This window comes from Megalobrama amblycephala, linkage group LG18 (genome assembly GCF_018812025.1).
Source record: "Megalobrama amblycephala isolate DHTTF-2021 linkage group LG18, ASM1881202v1, whole genome shotgun sequence".
NCBI classification, from domain to species: domain Eukaryota; kingdom Metazoa; phylum Chordata; class Actinopteri; order Cypriniformes; family Xenocyprididae; genus Megalobrama; species Megalobrama amblycephala.
Window position 1 is genome coordinate 2445091 of NC_063061.1, and position 25254 is coordinate 2470344.

Consider the following 25254-nt stretch of genomic DNA (forward strand, 5'->3'; position numbering starts at 1 on the left):
ATGGATGGATAGATGAATGGCAGGATGGATGGTGAGTGGGCAGATTGGAGGATGGATGGAAGGGAGGATGCGTGAATGAATGGGAGGATGGATGACATTATCATTGTAAAGTTATCAAGTTAACTTCATGAATTATTCTTGTCACTATTTCTTTTAAAGTCAATTACACAGTCAGAGATCAAATTCACCAGAGTCCAGCTGTGTGTCCATGAAGAGTGACCAGTCTATGGAAAAACCAATAAAATTTAAGGGAAGACACACATCAACTGATCTGAGGTACAACTGGATGGGTGAATGGGAGGATGGATGGGTGGATGGATGGATGGATGGATGGATGGATGGATGGATGGATGGATGAATGGCAGGATGGATGGTGAGTGGGCAGATTGGAGGATGGATGGAAGGGAGGATGCGTGAATGAATGGGAGGATGGATGTATGGATGGATGGATGGATGACATTATCATTGTAAAATTATCAAGTTAACTACATGAATTCTTCTTGTCACTATTTCTTTTAAAGTCAATTACACAGTCAGAGATCAAATTCACCAGAGTCCAGCTGTGTGTCCATGAAGAGTGACCAGTCTGTGGACAAACCACTAAAATTTAAGGGAAGACACACATCAACTGATCTGAGGTACAACTGGATGGGTGGATGGGAGGATGGATGGATGCATGGATGGATGGATGGCAGGATGGACGGGTGGGTTAGTGGATTAGAGGATGGATGGATGGATGGATGAATGGATGGGAGGATGGATGGATGAAAGGATGGATGGTGGGTGGGCAGATTGGAGGATGGATGAATTGGAGGATAGGTGGATAGATGGGTGGATGGGAGGATGGATGGATGAATGGGAGGATAGGTGGATAGATGGGTGGATGGATGGATGGATGGATGGATGGATGGATGGATGGATGGATGGATGGCAGGATGGATGGTGGTTGGGCAGATTGGAGGATGGATGAATGGGAGGATAGGTGGATAGATGGATGGGTGGATGGATGGATGGATGGATGGATGGATGGATGGATGGATGGATGGATAGATGGGTGGATGGGTGGATGGGAGGATGGATGGATGAATGGGAGGATAGGTGGATGGGAGGATGGATGGATGGATGGATGGATGGGTGGATGGGTAGATGGGTGGATGGGAGGATGGATGGATGGATGAATGGCAGGATGGATGGTGAGTGGGCAGATTCGAGGATGGATGGAAGGGATGATGCGTGAATGAATGGGAGGATGGATGGATGGATGGATGACATTATCATTGTAAAATTATCAAGTTAACTACATTAATTCTTCTTGTCACTATTTCATTTAAAGTCAATTACACAGTCAGAGATCAAACCCATCAAAGTCCAGCTGTGTGTCCATGAAGAGTGACCAGTGTATGGAAAAACCAATAAAATTTAAGGGAAGACACACATCAACTGATCTGAGGTACAACTGGATGGGTGAATGGGAGGATGGATAGATGGGTGGATGGATGGATGGATGGATGGGAGGATGGATGGAAAAAGTAAAATTTAGAAATAAAAAACAATAAAAAAATTAAACGTTTAGAATAGCATATTTTATCAAAAAACATGCAAATAAAAAAAACCATCAACCTTTTGATTTTCCTTCCCCTTGTGACTCTTGAGGTGATTACGACAGATTAACAACATATTAGCAACAGCATCAGTTGCAGCCGGTCAATTTACAGCACCATGTTAAACCGGGTGTGTCTCATACGTCCTGAAAAGTGAAGCTGTGGGCTCTTTGATCGCCCCCTGGTGGCTGGATGCAGTACAGGTCATAAACCCCACCCTCTCAATGCAAACAAACTAGATTTCAGTCAAAACATAAAAATAAATTATGCTTCAAATAAAACTTTCTGAAAGAGTTTGGTCATTTAAGGTAGTTGTTATCAAGCTAAGATAAATATTCAATTGTTTGTTTTTGTGATAAGTTAGATTTTAGCTAGCAATTTGATGCTACAGAAACAGGGCGTGTCGTCATGATTGACAGTTGATTGACAGCTTCTCTAAGGACTGTCGGAGCTTCGAGGGGAGATTGAAGATATATAACTAACTATTAATTTTAGATTTCTGTGTTATTTCACACCAACAAAATTAGTTGTTCAGCAGTAAACTGTACTAACCGACCTACAGGATCTGACAGATCACTGAACTTTTTTTTGGTAACGTTAAATGTGGACTTTATAAGCTAATTAATAAATGTTATTAGCTAAGATAACACGACTAACATTAGCCATGACGGGGAAAAGCAGGTGATCATTATCTGGCAGTTACTAAGTATTTTTATGGGTATAAAATAATAATTAGCAGGACAAAACTAATGATAGCCTACTCTAATTAATTCTAGAGCACTGTCTACAGCAATTGATCTCCTGTAACGTTAGGACCATTTATGACATTTTAGAGTTGTTTCTAGTGGCATATTATACTGAGTTTACCTACTGAATTTTTGAGTTTCAAAAATATTTTTGCTCTAGAAACAGAATAGCCTATTATTTTATCAGTAGAATTTTGTATATGATTTTTAAAAAGTACGTAGGTAATTCTTTAGGCTTTAAGCTTTGGATATTACTTTTGTCAGAATGAAACATTGGTTAATATCGAACAAAAAAGACAATGGAGGCCAGCGGAGGAGAGTGGAGAAGCACCACCATCAAGCCTTTGCAGTACATATGCAGCACGCGCTATTGTGCTTTCACATATGCCGCGTTTGCAGTGTGCAACTGATCTATGGCTGTTTATCACAAACACAAAATTTTCTTATTTTTATTTCAAATCCAAAAGTTGTTACTGAACATGGCGTGTCAGCATTGCGATTCTCTATATTTCATAGAAGTCACGTTTAGACGCACCACATTTAAACGTTTTATTCATTTCATTACTTTATATAAAGTAATAGGACTACTGTAGATTTAACATTTAAACGTAAAGCTTAATGTTAAAATCACAAACATTTTAAATTAAAAATTAAAACAGACAAAAACAGGCGGCTGTCTTCTTTTCTTTTAAATCTTTTTACAAGAAATCCCTCAGGTCATAAAGAACTTTGTTTTTCCACCTTCATGAAGAGACGAGTGATATCGTTTATGTCTCCTTGTTCACCTAAATGTCTGGTAAGGTGTCATTTTCCTTGCTAAAAAAGGCAAAAAAGCCATGTGTAAACTGTATAACAGAGACTTTAAATTATATGCATCTATGGTGAAATTACTAGTTTTTCGCATCAATAAATCTTTATTTTAATGCAAACAGTGCACTATCATTTTAATTCAGAACTGTGCAGCACAGCAAAAATACACTCGTCGCAGAAATGATCACTGCACTGCTGCTGTCACAGTTCCCTTCGTTCCTGGACTCCATTTCCCATCATCCTCGGTGTTTCCACACCTGCACTCACTTCCTCGTCATCTCCCCATCATCACTCATCACCTGCACCTGGACTTCATCATCTGCACACCCTTTATAATGGACTCACTCCCTGCACTCCTTGTCTGTTATATTGTTAGCATAAGTATGTTTAGGTTGTTTCTCTCCTTCGTTGTAATAAATCAGTCCCTCCAGGATTTCGCGAGACTTTTTTCTGATTTCTGCGGCCTAAAATGACTGATTTTGCGGCGGCTTTTCTCAAAATTTGCGTCAATATTTGCGGCATTTCTTGTGTAGTTTTTCAGTAAAAATACACCAGAATCAATATTCTTCTAACATTTTTATTACTTTTCTGAGTTCAAGAACCACTGGGCTCTGAACTCTGATAATAACTTAAAATATAATTTCAACATTTTATTTCATATGTAACACCAAATAAAACCATTTTTTTTATTAAAATGTTATATTGCAGTGTTTCCCAAATGATTTTGTGAAAGGGGGCATGGTTGTCAGGTACTCTAGGGGGGTCTGGGGGTATATGCTCCCCCTTTAGAAAGGTTTATATATTTTATCAATCAATTTTGTATATTTTATGTATCAAATATGATACAACAGGTTCAGGAACATTTATTTGTTTCTCTCTCAATCATCATTGTATCCCTATTGCATTGCATTGTGTTTTGCCCCCCACAATAAAAATTATAGAGCTTTTATCATAAAACTAAGCATATCTTCTTACCAAGACATATTATTAGGAGATATAGAGTGACACATTATATTTATATGCATTTTATGTAAGTAGTCTGCTGTACTGTTATAAAGATCTCATTGATTTACATTTTTGGTCATATAAATAACAACTGCAGCAAACTGCAATTTTTTGCTCAGTTTTGGCCTAAAGGTAAAAACAAAATTCTATAAAATAAATTATTTTCGGACTATTATTTAATTATTTCAGGCAATACATACAGACACTGTTGATAAACTGAACCAAATGATGGAAACGATGTCACTCAGAGCGTGCATGCTTGTGTGTGTGAGAGAGAGAGAGAGTTGCGCACTTACAGCGACAATTCTGCAATCGCAGAATTGCGGAATCCTGGAGGGACTGATAAATACCCAGTTTTGTAGAAGTTTGTTTATGCTTCGTCTCTGCTACAACCAACACCGTAACAGAAGAACAGACCTCACCGTTGGACATCTACAAAACTAAAATGGGTATATTCCTGGTCCCAATTCCTCCTGCTGTCCAGAAGCCCCACGACACAGTCGAGGACCATCTTTGGTTTCTCAGGCAGGACGGTCGCCTGCTGGAGAGGTACGTGGAGGAATTTTCTGAGCTATCTTGTATGGTGAACTGGCCAGATGCTCCCCTGAATGCCTGTTTTCTGAAGGGCCTGGACGAGGACATGATTTGTTATAGTGAACCTGCCTGTTTATTTTCCCTAGTCGAGTCAAAAGGAGGGCTACCGCGAGATCCAGACGGCCCACGAGGATGGCCACTGCCTCACCGGAGCCCCCAATTAAGTCTGCCGTCCAGCCTGAGCCCTCTCCTAAGGAGGCTGAATGGCTCATAGACTTTTGGGCAGAACCAGCGGTTCCTATTCTCCACGAGCCTACTCTAATTCTCCTCGAGTCAGCTCCTATTCTTCACGAGCAAGCACCAGTTCTCCAAGGGCCCGCTCCAGCCTTCCACGAGCCTGCTCTTATTCTCCACGAGCATGCTCCAGCCTTCCACGGGCCCACTCCAGCCTTCCACGAGCCCGCTCAAGCCTTCCACGAGCCTACTCTTATTCTCCACGAGCAAGTGCCAGTTCTCTAAGGGCCTGCTCTAGCCTTCCACGTGCCTGCTCTTATTCTCCATGAGCCCAATCCAGCCTTCGACGAGCCCGCTCCAGCAGCCGACGAGCCCGCTCTAGTCCACCAACACTTTCCAGCACACAAGTCCCTTCCTGCCACCACTGAATCCCCCAAGAAAGGGGGGGGGGGCATGTACCCATGGGTGGGGAACTCATGGGTGGGTCTCCGGTATTGCCATGGCTATCCAAGGCTCCAGACCCGCCATGGCCATCCAAGGCTCCAAACCCACCATGGCCGCCCATGGCCTCTAACCCGCCATGGTTGCCTGAACTCCTAGACCCACCCTGGAGACCTCAGTACCTGTCTGCACCTCTCTCTGCACCTGCGTAAAGGTCTCCAGGGCGCCTACCCCCCCTCCCCAGTTGTTCCATCTCCGGCACAAGGCCCCGCCTACCGGGAGTGGGAGGTAATGTCACAGTTCCCTTCATTCCTGGACTCCATTTCCCATCATCCTCGGTGTTTCCACACATGCACTCACTTCCTCATCATCACCCCATCATCACTCATCACCTGCACCTGGACTTCATCATCTGCACACCCTTTATAATGGACTCACTCCCTGCACTCCTTGTCTGTTCTATTGTTAGCATAAGTGTGTTTAGGTTGTTTCTCTCCTTCGTTGTAATAAATACCCAGTTTTGTAGAAGTTTGTTTATGCTTCGTCTCTGCTACAACCAACACCATAACAGCTGCAGACACACTGCCCCTGGAACGCACTGCCGGACTGCATGCATGTGCAGTGTTGTGACACTGCACACGCATAATGTGACAATGACTTCATCAATTTTTCAGTTGATGAAGTGTGCCTGAAATTCGGGCCGGGCAACTCTGTGCCCAAAGTTCCTACCACTCCTTTCAGAGATCAGGTGGTGAACTTGCAAGCTCTGCCCCCGGAGGAGGCAAACCCAGCCCTGCCGTGAGAGCCCATTCTATTTGATACTGAGAGCCCATTCTACTCAGAGTGTGGCTTCCTCCTGGGCACTGGCGCATGGTGCCTCGCTAACAGACATCTGTAGAGCTGCGGGCTGGGCGACACCTAACACATTTGCGAGATTCTATAATCTTCGTGTGTCCTCTCGGGTACTTGCCTCTTCGGGCCAGTAGTAGGACCTGCTCGGTGTCATTGCTTGCTGCACCATTCCACTCTACGGACAGGGTTCTCTCCACAGGTGAGAACCCTGGGTTCCTCCAGCACTGTTGATGTCTACACTTTTGTGCATGCCCTATCGGTCAGCTCCTGTGTTAGATTAGGTGCCTCCATGTGTTGTGATTCCCCTCTCTGGGTAATCCCACATGTGCTTCCACAGTAAGTCCCTTTCGGGTGCATATGTCTTCCACCCTGCTGGCTGCATACCTCAGAATTCTTCCTATCACCGTTATGCTGGTTGATATGTCCTTGTAAGACCTCCTTGAGTAGGCGTCTTGTTAGCATATTCCGGTTGGGTGTATTCTGTATTTAGTGTAGTTGTTCGCTGGTGCTGGGCCTCACGACAGGGTGCTATCACTTATACAGGTCACTGGAACTCAGCTATTGTGGCGTTTTACAAGGGACCCCATTTGTCAGTCTGTTCTGACATAACTTTGAACGTGACCGACCGAAAGGGAACGTCTAGGTTATGTATGTAACATTCGTTCCCTGAAGGAGGGAACAGAGATGTTATGTTCCTTTACCACAGTTGCTGTTCCACTGAAATGTCGGGTCGTTGGCTCGGCTCCTCAGCGAAGACTTGAATGCGAGTTGCTCGCGCTGCTCCTTATATACCCAGACTGTGTAGGCGGAGTTTGCTATGCAAATATTGCAGACCAAAGTACTCAGCATACCATTGGCTTGTTTTGTTAACACTCAAAGGTGATTGGGCTCTCAGGCAAGACCCCATTCATCAGTCTGTTCTGACATAACGTCTCCGTTCCCTCCTTCAGGGAACAGGGGTTACATACATATCCTAGACAATTCCTGCTGTAACACATTGTGTACGGAGCAGATAGGGTTAACTTAGCTCACTTAGCTTGAGTTATTGATACCAGACAGACTTCATGGAGGCGACTGACATTTCACAACTGGCGCTTTATTCCCCATGAATGTCAAGTAACTTTCCGTCGCAAATGTTATGCCATCCACAGCATTACTTAATAAAGAAAAAAACATTAAATGAGCAACAGAAAAACAGAAATAACCCGCATACATGATATGCTGCCCAATGCCTCAATGACTTGTTGCACTTATCATGTTCTGCATCAATTCTAGTAGGCTACAACGTAATTATGGTTTTGAAACAGTCTGTTTTCTCCTGCCATTGTTAGTTGAAGCTGTGTGTGAATTAGGGGTTGTAACAGTATGAGATTTCCACGGTATGATAACCGTCTGAGTAAATATCACGGTTTCACAGTATCACGGTATACGGTATTAAACAATCAATTATTATTTATATCATCAATTAAAATGACCGATAAATTAATTAAAATGTTTGTTTTCTCTATTCAGATTTCAATAATCAAAAATAATCAAATACATTTAATAAATGATTATGGATTAGAAATTGAACAACTTTTATTAATAATTAAAATTCAGAAATTCTGCTTTGACAATTCTTCTGGCTTTTATCTTTTAATACAAATATTATCAAAAATGATGGAAATTAAATTAACTTTTTTTATTATTATTTTGAGAAGTACATTCTATTTAACAATCATAATAAATTTCAGTCAATTTCTTCGAGTTAAAACCGGTCTTTTATTTTGACGGGATGTAGTGAAGAGCTTTGAGTTTCAGTGTATTTGACAATGGTTTTTCTCAAATAAAATGATGAAATGCTCATTAAGCGCTATCTCAGAGCAACCGTGGATATGTTTGTGTTCATGTCCTCAGGCCATGTCCACACTAATACGTTTTCATTTGAAAACATATATTTTTCTCTCTGTTTTGGCCTTCCATCCACACTCAGACGGCGTTTTAAGTCAACGAAAACTTAGCTTTTGGAAAACGCTCTCCAAAGCGGATAAATTTGAAAACGCCGTCTTCACGTCGTAGTGTGGACTGTGAAAACGGAGGCTTTTGAATACGATAACGCATTTTTAGTCATGTGATCCAGTCATATGACCAATTCAGCCAAGACACGTCTCCCAGTCTACATTCTCGCTTGCTTTGGCCACTTTATACTCCTGTGTTACTCGCAGCAACAACTCCACATCACTGTCGGTCCATTTAAAAAAACTCAGTGCCTTTCCTTGACATTGCCGCAAAGTTTCAAAGAGCTGGAAAGTAAATAAACGCCTAGCGGAAATGACGCAGGTCGAAGCTTTACTCATGCGCAGTAGGGGGATGTAAGCGTTTTCATACGTTTCAGTGTGGATGAGCAACTTTTGGAAAACGTTTGAAAATGACAGTGTGGATGCGGAGCGTTTTTAGACGAAAACTCGGTTTTCAAATATATATACGGATTAGTGTACACGTAGCCTCGGATAACGAGACGGCAAACACTGAAAAAACAATAAGAGCGTTGCGCATACTTAAGTATGTAGTACACGAAACAGCGCCACTCATTCACACAGGCAGACACGCAAAACAAACAGATATATTTATACAGCAGTCTTTTCAGTGGCGGCTGGAGCAAAAAATATTTGGGGGGGCGCAAAAAAAAAAAAAAACAATTTAGAAATGCAGGAATGAATAGGCTAATTGTTAAATATCCATTTAACAAGTGATATAATAATGTATCTATCTAAAACAATGAAAATTCAGTATTTAAAGCATGCCATAGGGCTGAGATTTAAAAAAAAATCTCTGTATTTAATTAATTTTTTTTTTTTTATTTAAGATCCTGCCCAATATTGTCCTAGAAACAATGTTCATATTGAAGGCTATAAAAACAAACATGAATGTAACTGTGTAGTATGCTGTAAATTATGTGCAAAAAAAGGGGTCAAATCACATTAGGCCTAGGCTACATTCTAAAATTTTACCTTTACAATCTAAAAACAAAATGTTTTTTGAAGCAGAAATTAAATACACTAAACTAAAAATGAAAATAAATAAAAACAAAAGAACAGACTAATAATTATTATTATTTTGATTACCCTAGAATAGTCACTTTACACAGTTACTGCTATCGTACAAATACACTTAGTTGTAGGTTCGAAATTCTACATATGTCATAATTATGTTCGCCAACAAAAACAAATTTTCAACAAATATTTTGAGCAAAATGTATTTTACTCAGATTGAATTCCGTCTGTTCGGCGCGCAGCGGCGCTCATTCACGGAAGTTTGTGCTTGCTGAAGGCTCGTCCATGCCTGACTGCCAAATAGAAATATTTTCTCGACTTTCAAACTTTTACAGATGGAGAATATGTCTGTGAAATGTAAATTATGCACTGAGGAAATTATTAAATGTCACTTCAGCTTAAAAAAAAAATTATTAATAGAGGTATGTTTGTTTCCACCAATCGCTGCACAAGTTAAGGTTACGTATGATGACGAAAGCACGTTAGTGCGAGCCCTTCCGGAACCCATAGAGAATGCATTGCAGTGCCTGCAGTTCGAAAAAAAAGTTCTTTGAATGGAAGTCTATGGGAGCACTCGGGGCAAATCTCCGCCAGACTGAAACGCCCAAAAAGAGGCGGTACTCCACAGAGTGTGACTCGACGCTGACTCGAGTGTGTATCCAGAGGCAGAACAAACAGCCTAGCAATGACAGCTAGCGTAACTCTGTGGTTGAATGTAATTGAAAAATCCATCCCCTTCTCACTTTGGTGGTGCGTCGCCCTATTGCCCTAATGAAGAAACCGCCCCTGAGTCTTTTTGCGCTTTAATATTCACAGACCACACCTAGACGATGTCGCAATTTGATTTATTGTACAGCTCTGCTTTCGTTTACCTGCGCGTTTACCTGACATCGCTGCGTTATACTGTACATTCCATTTTCATGACTGGATTCCGGGATTCCCTCTCCATCACGCACATCATAAACGGAACATACCTGCATCTACACGGATGGTGTTCTCGAATATAGGTCAACATGTTTGATGTGTTTCCTCCTTTTGCAGGTAGGCCTACTTTGCGTCCGCATTGTTTTTGGATATCTACACTCGAGGACAGCCCCGCGTTTGATTTTCTATATCTAAAGTATTCCCATACTGCATATTGTAACTTATTTTTCAACGGGGCATAGAGATTAGAGATAGCAACTTCTGTCTCTGACATTGTCTGCTGTATGTGTGGGTGTGGAGCAACGCAGCCTCAGAGGAAGGGAAATTCTCTAGTAACGTACAGAAACAGAATTGATAACGTCAGAGCTTATCTATACAATGCATGCTAAAATGATTTAGCCGCTGGGTTTTGGTACCCATGCCTACCTGTAGCCTAAACTACAGCTGGTTGAAGCCTCGCACACCCCGTCCACGTACAGCAGCGATGTGCGAGTGACTTAAAGGTGCCCTAGATTCAAAAATTGAATTTACCTCGGCATAGTTAAATAACAAGTGTTCAGTACATAGAAATGACATACAGTGATTCTCAAACTCCATTGTTTCCACCTTCTAATATAAATCTCATTTGTTTAAAAGACCTCTGAAGAACAGGCGAATCTCAACATAACACAGACTGTTACGTAACAGTCGGGATCATTAATATGTACGCCCCCAATATTTGCATATGCCAGCTCATGTTCAAGGCATTAGACAAGGGCAGAACATCTGGGTCTGTGCACAGCTGAATCATCAGACTAGGTAAGCAAGCAAGAACAATAGCAAAAAATGGCAGATGGAGCAATAATAACTGACATGATTCATGATAACATGATATTTTTTGTGATATTTGTAAATTGTCTTTCTAAATATTTCGTTAGCATGTTGCTAATGTACTGATAAATGTGGTTAAAGTTACCATCGTTTCTTACTGTATTCACGGAGACAAGAGAGCCGTCGTTATTTTCATTTCAACACTTGCAGTCTGTATAATTCATAAACAACTTCATTCTTTATAAATCTCCAGCAGTGTAGCATTAGCCGTTAGCCACGGAGCATAGCCTCAAACTCATTCAGAATCAATGTAAACATCAAAATAAACACTGTACTTACGCGATTAGACATGCTGCATGACGAACACTTAATAAAGATCCATTTTGAGGGTTACATTAGCGTGAGCTCTTGGGGTGTGGAGCACGAGATTTAAAGGGCCACACACCCTGAATCGGCTCATTTCTAATTATGTCCCAAAATAGGCAGTTAAAAAAATTAATAAAAAAAAATCTATGGGGTATTTTGAGCTGAAACTTCTCAGACACATTCAGGGGACACCTTAGACTTATATTACATCTTTTTAAAAAAAGTTCTAGGGCACCTTTAAGCACCTGAAAACAGCCCACTAGATGCCAAACGTGTTTTCTGCACTCATGGCCAATGGAGTGTACTTTGAAAGGCTCACACGCTCAAATGAGCGGAATGCGGAATATAAAGTATACCCTGGCCTTTATGCCTGCGGAATGGCAATCTGCTTGCCGCACGAGGCAGCGTCACGTGTTCCACAACAACATTTAGCTGCTTGCAGATGTGCCTGCCTATTAATCAGCCTAATTGGCCGATGCTGATCCATTAAAAAATGCCAAAAATTGTCCTGATTAGTCTACCTCCTCACTGGAGTCCAGCTGTGTGTCCATGACCAGACTATGGAATAGATACATATACTAAATGTCCTAAAATTAAAGGGAAAACACACATCAGCTGATCTGAGGTACAACATTTTGTCAGACAGATGGACAGATAAATGGGTGACATTATCCTTCTGTAATGTTAACATTTCTGAAGCTTCTCTTGGGAAGACAAGATTCTCTGTGATGTTTTTCTCCCATTAACCCTTAAATGCATGACTGTTTCGCCAATCATTCTTACATATTCGGGTCTTTATCGACCCGGATCAATATCTAACACGGAAGGATCTCTACCTGTCGTGATAATATAAAACTCCTCTGATATTAGAGTAACAATTACAGAAGAATAAAATAAATCATATTTTGTTACCTTTTGGAGCTTGAAAGGGCTCCGTTTGAGCAGATGTTATATGCTATCATCTCTGTCCTCGTCAGAACTCATTTCCCAGTAAATTCAGCAAATAATGGGCTAGTTTTATGGTTGAGGTCACGAATATGAGCCCATTCGCAATCTCAAACATATTCTCAAAACTATATAATTTTCAACATCTTCAAAATCAATATTTCGATCACCAACAGCTTCACCAGATCCATCCAGTGACAGTTACAGTCATATTTGATGCGTTCAGTACTTGCTCTGCAGTAAATCGCTGAGCCATTTCATGTTTTTCTTATTATTTCGTTTTCTGTCTGAATGAGTCGTCACTTCAGCATTGTGTATCAGACATTGCCACCTTGTGGAATAAAGGTGAAATGCACTTATTCTGTCATCTAAGATTCAATTATTGTTGTGAAGAAAAAATATACGTACACTCATACACAGCTCGGGTCGTTAGCGACCCTATACAATTTTTACAAAAAATGAATACAAAAATAGGCATTCTTTTATAATTTTATGATTTTTTTCTTGTTATCTTTTTTATAATGAATTGATTGAGGAATACCAAGAATGTTGATGTCTAACTTTAAAAAATGAATGAGGAGGAGGGTAGTGAATGATGTCCCGGGTCACTAAAGACCCGAGGTATGCATTTAAGGGTTAAAGGGTTAGTTCACCCAAAAATAAAATTTATGTCATTAATGACTCAGCCTCATGTCGTTCCAAACCCGTAAGACCTTCGTTCATCTTCAGAACACAGTTTAAGATATTTTAGATTTAGTCCGACAGCTTTCTGTCCCTCCATTGAAAGTGTAGGTACGGTGCACTGTCCATGTCCAGAAAGGTAATAAAAACATCATCAAAGTAGTCCATGTGACATCAGTGGGTTAGTTAGAAGTTTTTGAAGCATCTAAAATACATTTTGGTCCAAAAATAACAAAAAATACGACTTTATTCAGCATTGTCTTTTCTTCCGGGTCTGTATATATCCACAGTGACGCTTCTTCTTCTTCTACGGCGGTTGGCATCCAGCTTATTGGTGCATTACCGCCCCCTTCTGCTCCGGACACTGACGCGATTAGGACATCCGCGACATGCACACTTACGCACCATTTAAAAAAATATAGCAATACCAAAATACAAACAATATAGAATAGCTTGAATACAGCGTGCGTCTCCCTCAGACTGTAAACGAAGCTCGGGCGCACTACATAACACGTCATCAGCATCACTGTCCGGAGCAGAAGGGGGTGGTAATGCACCAATAAGCTGGATGCCAACTGCCGTAGAAGAAGAAGAAGCAGCAGCGTCACTGTGGATATACACAGACCCGGAAGAGAAGACAATGCTGAATAAAGTCATAGTTTTTGTTATTTTTGGACCAAAATGTATTTTAGATGCTTCAACAAATTCTAACTAACCCACTGATGTCACATGGACTACTTTGATGATGTTTTTATTACCTTTCTGGACATGGACAGTAGACCGTACCTACACTTTCAATGGAGGGACAGAAAGCTCTCGGACTAAATCTAAAATATCTTAAACTGTGTTCTGAAGATGAATGAAGGTCTTACGGGTGTGGAACGACATGAGGGTGAGTCATTAATGACATCATTTTCATTTTTGGGTGAACTAACCCTTTAAGAACACAAACATCTCCATATTTTCATTAAAGACGACTTCATCTGAAAAGCATCTGTTGTACAAACATCTGATAAACTTCTTTATAAAGTGGTTTTAAAATATAAATCCTAAACATCTTAAAGGCATTATGATTAAATCCTAAACATCTTAAAGACATTTTCTAAATGTCTGTTTAAAGGGATAGTTCACCCAAAAATGAAAATTTGATGTTTATCTGCTTACCCCCAGTGCATCCAAGATGTTGTTTCATCAGTAGAACACAAATGATGATTTTTAACTCCTACCGTGGCTGTCTGTCAGTCTTATAATGCGAGTAAATGGTAACACAATTTATAAGAGTCAAAAAATATGCTTAGACAAATCCAAATTAAACCCTGCGGCTCATGGCAGCACATTGATGTCCTAAGACACGAAACGATCGGTTTGTGCAAGAAACCGAACATTATTTATATAATTTTTTACCTCTAATACGAAGGCGATTCATCTGCGATATGAACGCGATATTGCATGGCTTGTCAGTGAACTACGGCTCTGTCTATTAAATGCCGCTCCATTTGAAAGCAGGTGATGGCGATTTAGCGGTAATCAGGGAACCGGCTTTACTGACGAAATGCGCGTGACAATCACATGCAATATATCGCCCAGCCCTACTCTTTAATGTGTTTGTGCTATTTTGGCTACATGTAAAATCAAGTATATAAATAACTGTCCATATTCTAATATCTCTATTCTATTGTCTCTTCTATTAAAGTCAATTCCATGTGAAGAGATCAAACTCACTGAAGTCCAGGGGCCTCATTTATAAAACTTTGCGTAGATTTCATCCTAAAAGTGTACGTACGCACAAAAGCTAAATTCTGCGTACGCACAAAAAAAAATCTGATTTATAAAACCATGCGTACGGCAGATCCTGCGCACAAATCCCTTTATAAATCCCAGTCAGCGGAAGATTGTGCGTACGTGCATCTCCACCCTGTCTCCTCCCCGAAATCACCATATATGGAGCTTACGACGCCTAGTTTTACTATGCATAACCTCATCTGCATATCATTTCCATACATATTCCCATCCACGTGACATCCACGGTTAACACCGTCAAAGGTACAAGACATTGGAAAATATTAGATATGGACTATAAATGCAATTTGTGCCACACATTATGTTGATAAAGATAATCCAATATCCTCTTTGTTTTAGAATAAATATATCAGAATATCCATAAAAACAAAATTGTATAAAATACTTCAGATAAAGGTTTTAGAATAGAGATGATTCATTCATTTCCACTGGCCAGATAGTATTTGAATAGTTTTAAACAATTCAAATCAAATTTATGCAGTTTTGCTGATAAGGTGAACATATCTTTTAGGAAGTTTATAGGCTATTATTTATAGGCACTTATTTATTGCAGTGTAAATACAATTGTCTGAAACGGCGCGTCACTGACAAAGTATTTTTAAAAGAAAACATGCAAATCTTACCGTTTTCCTCAAATGATATACTTCAAATGGTAATTATTTGAAGATCCTTCACACGACATCAACACCTCCTGCAGCTGCGGTTGTACAGTAAGATATTATTGGACCTATTCAAACTGGACAACGGACCGTTCGACCACCGAATCCAGCAGTGTCTTCCAAAGTATCTAAGTTAAGTGTGCATCACTGATCGTCATTCTCGAAAAAATATTTTGTCATAACATCTGCAGTGTGGTTTAAAGAGGAATTATTGTGCTCCCAGCGCTCCTCGCTGTCATTAAAACAGCGTGTCACTGGAAAAGTGATCGAAAGTAGCACATCTATTATCTCAATTCATATCACTTTTGTCTCCCCTGTGGGGGAGCATCCATTATGATGATATGTTATATACGCACATACCTTTTTATAGCCCATTCATTAAAAAAAAAAATTAGTAAATTCAAAGTATTTGCACCTGGTTAAGAATGCTGATAATGATAATTCAGGTTGATGCAATTTGATTTATTGGGTGATGTAATAGGATAATTTAGAAGTTTTTCATTTTAAATAGTTATTGCTATTTGGGCCAGTTAGTGTCGCCAAAACACATACTCTTCTAAAAGAGTGCGTACGCACGGTCAAGAGCATCCTTACGGTGCGCACTTATTTACGCCAAGTTTATTTTTTATAAATCCCGATATGTGCGTGGAAAAATGCGTACGCATATTTCTATGCCCATTTTGTGCGTACGCAACGTTTATACATCAGGCCCCAGCTGTGTGACCAAGAAGAGAAGCTCGTCTATTGACACATTAACATTTAAGGGACGCCACACATCAACTGATCTGAGGTACAGTATTTTGGTTTAGACAGACAGATAATAATCATGAAAAATCTGTTTAAGCATTTTACTTAATTTCAAAAATAAAACTGCTTTTGATCAAAATGATCTTCCTCAGGTGTTTTATTTTTTTTGTTATCAAAACGTTGCTGATTTGCAAATATTTCATGTTTATTTTCATGTTGTTTGTTTTGATCAGTTGGAGAAAATTTGGATGTGTGTATGTGTAACGTAGGATGGAAGTCCACTGGAGGCGAGCGTAGGTAGAACCCAAGTGTTTTTAATAACATAAATCCAAGATACAAACAGGAACAGGAACATAAACAAAGACGTGACTTGACTTATAACGATCCAGACACTCACCAACAACGGGTTACATAAAAAAAAAAAGAAGCTAGACAAGATAACAATGGAACATGAGGGCTATAAATACAAGAACTGAATGAACACATGACTGAGACAACCAATGGGGAAGTGACACAAGGAACATAAGAACCAATGACAGAACATGACTGAAAACCACATGACCAAGAAACAACCAATCAGAACATGACACATGGACTAAGGGAGAACAAGAGGATCAAGGGAAGCAAGACACAAACAAGCAACAAGAATCAACTACAAAATAAAAGACATGAAAACATAACTGTGTAAACAAAACTAAAACACCCGTGACAGTATGGCGTTATATTACTATCAAATATCGAGAGCACATTATTGTGACGCGAGAGCACATCAATGTAATGCTGGAGCGCAAATCTCTCCGCTCGCGTGCGGATTTCCTTTGCTCTCGCACAAAACTGGATGCACGCTCTCAAATATACAGTGCTCTCTTATGAACTGCCTCTCCTCTCGGTCAGATATTGCATGTGCGCGCTCAAACTGTGTCCTGTGCGCTTGCGAATCTCTCCGTGCACTTGCACTAGAAATTAATTTGCTTCTGGATTAAACGCTGTCAAAAGTTATCAACCAATCAGAAGAGACGACTGATCCATGAAAATGCATTGTGGAATTTTATTGGCTGAGAGTGAACTGACAATGGAATTCTTTTGATACAAATGGATATGTAATTTGTTTACAATTTAATAATATTTAATAATATTAATCAAAATGTAGTCCATATCTTAGAAATGGCTTGGAATGGTTTTTATTTTAATAAGCTTATTTGTAACTGCATCTCACAGGTCAAACCCCACTGAACGATTTATCAAAAACCATATTTAATATTAGCCAAATATTATTAGCCAGTATCATGGACCAAAACATTAAATTAAACATTAATTTAAAACAAAAGATTAAACAACTAATAATTTTATAAATCAGTCTATTTAGAAATGTGTAATATGTTAAATTAGCCTATTAAAAAAAATATGTATTAATTTAAATGAATTAATTACAATATTTTTGAAATTAATGATGACATGTTTCATTCAGTGTTTTTAAAGCTGCTGTCTGCGATTTTTCGCCCTCTAGCGGTTAATAAACAGAACTGCACGTGTCTTTCTCCGTGTATGTCTATGGCGAGTCACACAGTTACTGTGATACTCTGCAGTCTGGTCTGAAATAGTCCGAATATAAACACTTATTATAAGTGTACCATAATGATTCAGGATAAGACAAAAACACGGTTTGGAAAATGGATTCATGTTCATCAAGGCGTATATGGCAGCAGGTCAGGCAAGCTTATCAGGCCGATCTGCTGAGGTAATTGGATGAGGCTGAGGAGGTGCGGCCCAACGATATTAAAGAGCTCCGTTGGGCCACTGATTTATCTCTCTTTATTATCCACAAAGGAGACAGCTCATGCCATCTGTCGCTCCATGACAGCTTCAGTGGCAATGGAGAGGCACCTCTGGTTGCATCTCTCGGGCATTAAGGAGAGGGATAGAACTTTCTTCCTTGATGCCCTTCCTCGCCATCTGGTCTCTTTGGCGACGCCGTTTTTACGTTTGTTGAGATTTCAGGAGTCGAAAAAACAGGCGGCAGCATTTCAGAGGTTCATCCCGCTGAAAGCCAAATCCCAGGGGGCAGCAGCCAAAGAGCAGCCCTGCCCATATACGCCAAGCTCTTCATACCGGCAGGCACAGAAGGAGAGTGTTGCCTCCCGAGCGCCCCCTGCAAAACCTAAGGCACAGAAGCAACACTCTCAACCGAAGCCCCAAAGGGATAAGACAGATCTGAGGAACGTCATTATCTCTAGACGGGCTTCGGGAAAGAGGTCCTGACGATCATGTCAGGCATCTGAGGGTGCCCCCTCCAGGGAAGGAGCTCATTACAGCTGCTCCTCTGTGGAGCCCTCAGGAAATTGATTTGTTAACCCCGCCGCCCTCGGCGCTTCGGGGCACAACGATTTTCAACGAACCCATAACTCAGTGTTCACACAATCTTGTGACACTGGGGGGTTCGCTCTCAATAGAGAGGTCTGTAGAAAAATTAAATCGGTTGAACCCTGCCGCAGATGCGCTTCAGGGTACCAAACCTCCTCCATCGAGTGTGGCTGGGGCCAGCCCCGAGAGGCTGGTACCCTTAGTGAATTTCCTTTCAGCATGGGAAAATGTAGCCAATGTGTCAAGCTGGGTCACTCGCATCATTCGCAAGGGCTACAGACTTCAGTTCGGGTCTCCCCCACCCAGGTTCAACGGAATTTTGAACACGGTGGTGGGCCCCGAGCAGGCACAAGTGATGAAGGAGGAGGTTCAGTCTCTACTGGCAAAGAGGGCCATAGATATCGTTTCCTCCCCAGAGAGAAACACCGGGTTCTACAGCGGGTATTTTATAGTTCCAAAGAAAGATGGAGGATTACGTCCTTTTTATAGATCTTGGTCAGCTCAACCGAAGGAGGAGATTTCGGTTCAAGATGCTGACGTTGCCTCTCATCATGAGTCTAATCAGGTCTGAGGACTGGTTTGTCACGATAGACTTAAGGACGCGTACTTCCACATTTCCATCCTTCCGGAACACAGGAAGTTATTGAGGTTCACTTTCGGGGGCATATGGATGCTGCTTTAGCACCCCTCAGACTTCAGGGAATTCGGGTGCTCAAATATATAGACGACTGGCTGGTATTAGCTCAGTCTCAAGAGCTGGCAGCACAGCATCGAGTTGTTGTGCTCAACCATATGAAACGCCTGGGGCTGAGGCTGAAAGCGAAAAAGAGCATGCTAACTCCCGTACAGAAGACGGGGTATCTAGCAGTAATATGGGACTCGGTTACGATGCGGGCACATTTGTCTCTTGCACATATCGAGTCGGTTCTGGTGATGGTGTCCAGAATCAAGCTAGGCCAGCTCATCACTGTAAAACTGTTTCAGAGACTGTTAGGGCTCATGGCAGCAGCGTCCAATGTGATACCTTTTGGCCTGTTGTACATGAGACCCCTACAGTGGTGGCTCAGAACCAGAGGGTTTTCCCCAAGGGGCAACCCATTTCGTATGATCAAGGTAACGCGCAGATGCCTTCATTCCTTGGTCATATGGAAGAAACACTGGTTCCTGTCTCAGGGCCCTGTGTTGGGGGCGTCCTGTCATCACAAGATAATTTCGACAGACGCATCCAACATAGGGTGGGGGGCGGTCATGGAAGGCCGGTCTGTGGAGCGAAAAGCATCTTTCATGGCACATAAATTGCCAGGAGATGCTAGCAATTTGGCTAGCCTTCTGGCATTTTCTACCAGACCTCAGAGGCAACCATGTCCTAGTCAGGACAGACAATATGGCAGTGGTTGCCTATATAAATCACCAGGGAGGTCTGAGGTCGCGCCTCTTGTGCAAGCTGGTGCATCAGATCCTCCTTTGGTCTCAGGGAAAATTGCTCTCTCTGAGGGCAATGTAAAGGCCCGGGGAGTGGAGATTGCACCCCGAGACGGTGCAGCTCATTTGGAAAAAGTTTGGATGGGCGTGTGTGGATCTCTTCGCAAGCCAAAAGAACTTAACACTGTCCTCTGTGGTTCTCCCTTGTTCATCCAGCCCCCCTGTGGCTGGACACTATGGTACCGCTCTGCTCCCGGGAGTTCTAGAGAGAGTTCAGCAGGATGGGGTCAGACTGCTGATGGTAGCCACCTGCTGGCCGGCCCAAGTGTGGTTCTCGGACATAATTGCTCTCCTCGGCGGTCTCCCATGGGAGATTCCGGTCAGGAGAGATCTCCTGACTCAATATTTCACCCCTGGCCAGAGATTTGGAAACTCTGGGTCTGGCCCCTGAGGGGGACCAGCTCATAAATGAGGGTCTCTCTGCTGAGGTGGTAGAGACCATACTTAACTCTAGAACTCCCTCCACGAGGAAACTGTATACTCTCAAGTGGAGAGTATTTTCTATATGATGCAGGAGGAGTCAACTTGACCCAGTTAACTGCCCGGTGGCTTCAGTGCTGGAATTCCTCCAGGACCACTTTTCGGCTGGTCTTACACCATCTACTCTGAAGGCGTATGTGGTGGCTATATCTGCCTTCCACACACTTTTAGATGGTACATCCCTAAGGAGACACCATCTAATAACTCGTTTCCTCCTTGGAGCTTTGAGGATGAGGCCTACAGCTCAGGTCAGAATTCCCTCCTGGGACCTGACTGTTGTTCTAAAAGGGTTATCCTTGGCACCCTTCGAGCCATTGGACACAGCATCTGACAAATTTGTCACACTTAAGTTGACATTTTTGTTGGCTATTACGTTTCTTAGAAGAGTTGGGGACTTACAAGCTCTCTCTGTGGCTCCATCTTGCTTGGAGTTTGCCCCTGGTGGCATCAAAGCTATCCTGCATCCTAGACCGGGTTACGTACCTAAGGTACCCACTAATGTGGCAAGGTCCACAGTCCTCCAGGCCTTTCATCCTCCTCCAACGTCAGCTGAATGCGAGAGGCTGCATTTGATCTGTCCAGTCAGAGCCCTCCAGTGCTATGTCAGAAAGACTTCTCATTGGAGAAAATCAGATCAGTTGTTAGTATGCTTCGGGCCACCAAAGAAGGGTTGCCCGGCTACTACTAAACCTACCATCAGCAGGTGGATTGTAGAGGCCATATCCAAGGCATATGAGGTGCGCGGGTTGCCTTCACCTCTGCCTCTTAGGGCCCATTCCACTCGAAGTATGGCATTGTCATGTGCACGATGGTCGGGGGCCTCCCTCCAAGATATTTGTGATGCGGCGTGTTGGTCTTCCCCACACACCTTCATTAGATTCTATAGTTTGGATCTACCGGTCACGCCTGGTTTCCAATTGCTTATGTCCTAGTTTGTGCCATTTCTGCTTCACATCAGGACAGGCATTTTGTCAGTAGGGCGACGCAGGTATTCGTTCCCCAAAGCGTTGCCATGGCGATGCAGCACGAGTTCCCTCAAAAGGGAACGTCTCAGGTTACGTATGTAACCATGGTTCCCTGAGAGGGGAACGAGACGCTGCGTCCCCTTGCCATACTTCCTGCATGCCACTTGCTTCAGATCAGTAGCTCAAACAGCTGTGTTTGACAGCTCTTTTATAGCTTCCTTGTTCCGCCGGTATACGTCATGGAATGACGTTGCACCATTCACGATTGGACTAGTTGTACATGTCTTCAGGAGCGCTTACACTGAAGGGATTCCCCAAAGCAGCGTCTTTTTCCCCTCTCAGGGAAATATGGTTACATGCGTAACCTGAGACGTTTCCAATGACGGAGTGCTGAAAAAACTCTGGCAAGTTTATCCTTATTATCAAGTGATCTATAACATCATGTTCAATTGACATCTGGGCAAGTGCAGACAATCTTTCTTGCAGTCAAAAATCACTTCAAAACAGCTGATTCATTCAGGAACAAAGCAATTGTGACTGCATCTGAAAGTGACTTGTTCTCTTGCTGCCCTTTCAGGCAATGAATTTACAGGCAGTGTTTCTTTGCACAGTTTAATAATTTACAACAAAAAGAGTAAGCTTTGGTGATAAATAAGCAAATATTTAATTGCTACAGTAGTGATTTCTCATTAGAAATAACATCAAAAGAGGAAAAAGTTGATCAAACACTGCAGTCTCCAACACAATCTATAGCATGAGTTCATATGTTTATTTGGTGTGCTCTTTATATGCAAAAGTAATCTTTTATGTGCATCTGGTACGCAAAATTTACCTGTTGGGTAAAAAATTGTTGGGTGTGTGTATTTCATATCGTATGCATGCAAAAAGAGTGTATCATTATGTGTATGCTAAAAAGTATGTATCAGCTGCACGTCATTTCTGTGAATAAAGCACACAAAATAAAAGAATGAACTCATGCTATAGATATTCAGTACCAGGAGGACATTGGGCTCACATTTACACACAACTTTCAGACACCATATATATTTTTAGCACCGCTCTGTTATAAAATCAGTAGGCTTCACGTTTTCAATAGTGCTGATGTTCGTGAAAACGGCATTCTATATCCTGAATTATAAACATAGGCTATAAATAGGCTACTGTAAATATTAAAAACAAATACTCATGCAAGTATATTTTTTTCCTATATATCTTGAATTCTTGGAGAATTGTTATTTCGGTGGCATTTTTTCCCCAAGCCCCAATAATTTTCGACCCTGGTGTGTGCGAGTCATAATGGAGGGAGACAGGACACTTTATTCAAGCACAAGCAGAGTCTCATTCTGTTGTGAGCCCTGTTTCAAGTGAAACGTTTAAACATAGCAAAGGCAGCTAGTGGGACAATTTATACCAACTCGCTGTAGTCACACTAGCCAAATGAATAAATTACTTTTAATAGAACTTTCACATTTTAATTCATGTTGTAATGTATTATTTTAATCTTTCAGTCATGACTCTCAACTGGTCCAAAACAGAGTCAAGTCAAATCTGCTGAAGAAGTTTCAGTGTCTGTATGAAGGAACAGCAAAGCAGGGAAACCCAACACTCCTGAATGAGATCTACACAGAGCTCTACATCACAGAGAGTGAAAGTGGAGAAATCAATAATGAGCATGAGGTGAGACAGATTGAGACAAAATTCAGGAGACCAGCAACAGAGGACAAACCAATCAAATGCAAAGACATCTTTAGACCTTTACCTAGACAAAACAAACCCATCAGAACTGTGCTGACAAAGGGAGTGGCTGGCATTGGAAAAACAGTCTCTGTGCAGAAGTTCATTGTGGACTGGGCTGAAGGGAAAGAGAATCAGGATGTCCAGCTCATATTTCCACTTCCTTTCAGAGAGCTCAACTTTATGAAAGACAAAACACTCAGTCTTTCAGATCTTCTTCATGTCTTTTTCCCTGAAACAAAAGAAATGGAAATATCCAGTGAAGAATATAAAGCATTGTTCATCTTTGATGGTCTGGATGAGTGTCGTCTGTCTCTGGATTTTCAGAGCGATGTGAGGTTGTGTGATGTGACTGAATCAGCCTCAGTGGATGTGCTGCTGATGAACCTCATTGAGGGGAATCTGTTTCCCTCTGCTCTCATCTGGATCACCTCCAGACCAGCAGCAGCTGATCTCATCCCCTCTGAGTGTGTCCATCGAGTGACAGAGGTACGAGGCTTCAGTGAGCCACAGAAGGAGGAATACTTCAGGAAGAGAATCAGTGATCAGAGTCTGGCCGACATGATCATCACACACCTGAAGTCATCAAGGAGCCTCCACATCATGTGCCACATCCCAGTGTTCTGCTGGATCTCAGCCACTGTTCTAGAGAAGATGTTGAGTGAAGCAGAGAGAGGAGAGGTTCCCAAGACTCTCACTCAAATGTACACACACTTCCTGATCCTTCAGACCAACATCAAACATGAGAAGGACTATGAGAAGAAAGTGAAAGATGAAGACATGATTCTCAAACTAGGGAAACTGGCTTATCAGCAGCTTGTGAAAGGCAATGTGATCTTCTATGAGGAAGACCTGAGAGAGTGTGGCATTGATGTGACAGAAGCATTAGTATACTCAGGATTGTGCACTCAGATCTTCAGAGAGGAGTTTGGCTTGTATCAGGGGAAAGTCTTCTGCTTTGTTCATCTGAGCATCCAGGAACATCTAGCAGCTCTATATGCACACATTTACTTTACAAATGACAACATAAATGTGTTTGAACAAATCACCAAACCAAGTCTGTTTTCTAAGGTTTTAAATTGGTTTATATATTCATTATCTGAGCTGCATCAGAGAGCTGTGGATGAGGCTTTACAGAGTGAGAATGGACATCTGGACCTTTTCCTGCGTTTCCTTCTGGGTCTCTCATTGGAGTCCAATCAGACTCTCTTACGAGAACTACTGACACAGACAGGAAGCTGCTCCTACAACAAACAGGAAACAGTTCAGTACATCAAACAGAAGATCAGAGAAAATCACTCTCCAGAGAGATCCATCAATCTGTTCTACTGTCTGAATGAACTAGGTGATGATTCACTGATGCAGGAGATCCAACATTATCTAAAATCTGGAAAAATAAGAGAAACCAAACTCTCCTCTTCACAGTGGTCAGCTCTGGTTTATGTGTTGCTGACATCAGAGCAGAAGATGGATGATTTTGATCTAAATCAGTTTATTGGAGCACAAAATACAGCAGATGAAGTTCTTCAGAAGCTGCTGCCTGTGGTTAGTGAATCCAGATTAGTTCAGTAAGTCACACTGACAACAATCACTACACTGATAAAACATGATCACATTTATGATTTCATCATGTGCTTTCAAACCAATGCAACAAAAGTGGTAGATTTTCTGGTACATGCTGAGGAGGTTTGTGTGTATGTATGTGTGTGTGTGTGTGTGTGTGTGTGTGTCCAAAAGACCCCACAAAGTACGAAAAATATGGAATCTTTGACTTTGACTCTTTTAATAGGACCCCACAAGAACAACATCTTAAAAATCATATATAAGAATGTTTGACAAAATCACTATAGTATGGCTCTTCCCTACACTGAACCTATATCCGTCACAGGAACCTAGCATAATTCTAAAATTCTCATAAATATATATATAACAATGTTTTATTGAAGGCTGGATATAGTGTTTATTAGTTTATTATCATATACATACAGTGTTTCACAGCTGTTACATATCACATACCCAACACTTGATTGGTCCTTGTTAAATAC

The 25254-nt window shown here is 41.5% G+C and overlaps 1 protein-coding gene across 3 annotated transcripts in view; it reads left to right on the forward strand.

Moving 5' to 3' along the window:
- Nucleotides 1-25254, forward strand: part of LOC125252947 (NLR family CARD domain-containing protein 3-like) — a 97043-nt gene that overhangs the window by 1989 nt on the left and 69800 nt on the right. For 2 of the 3 annotated variants that reach the window (XM_048166643.1, XM_048166644.1), the window contains 4 exons: nt 160-276; nt 522-638; nt 1334-1450; nt 22984-24777. In XM_048166643.1, coding sequence (XP_048022600.1) covers nt 160-276; nt 522-638; nt 1334-1450; nt 22984-24777 — 2145 coding nt within the window. The remainder of the gene's footprint in view (nt 1-159; nt 277-521; nt 639-1333; nt 1451-22983; nt 24778-25254) is intronic. The other variant, XM_048166645.1, reaches the window with a different exon arrangement.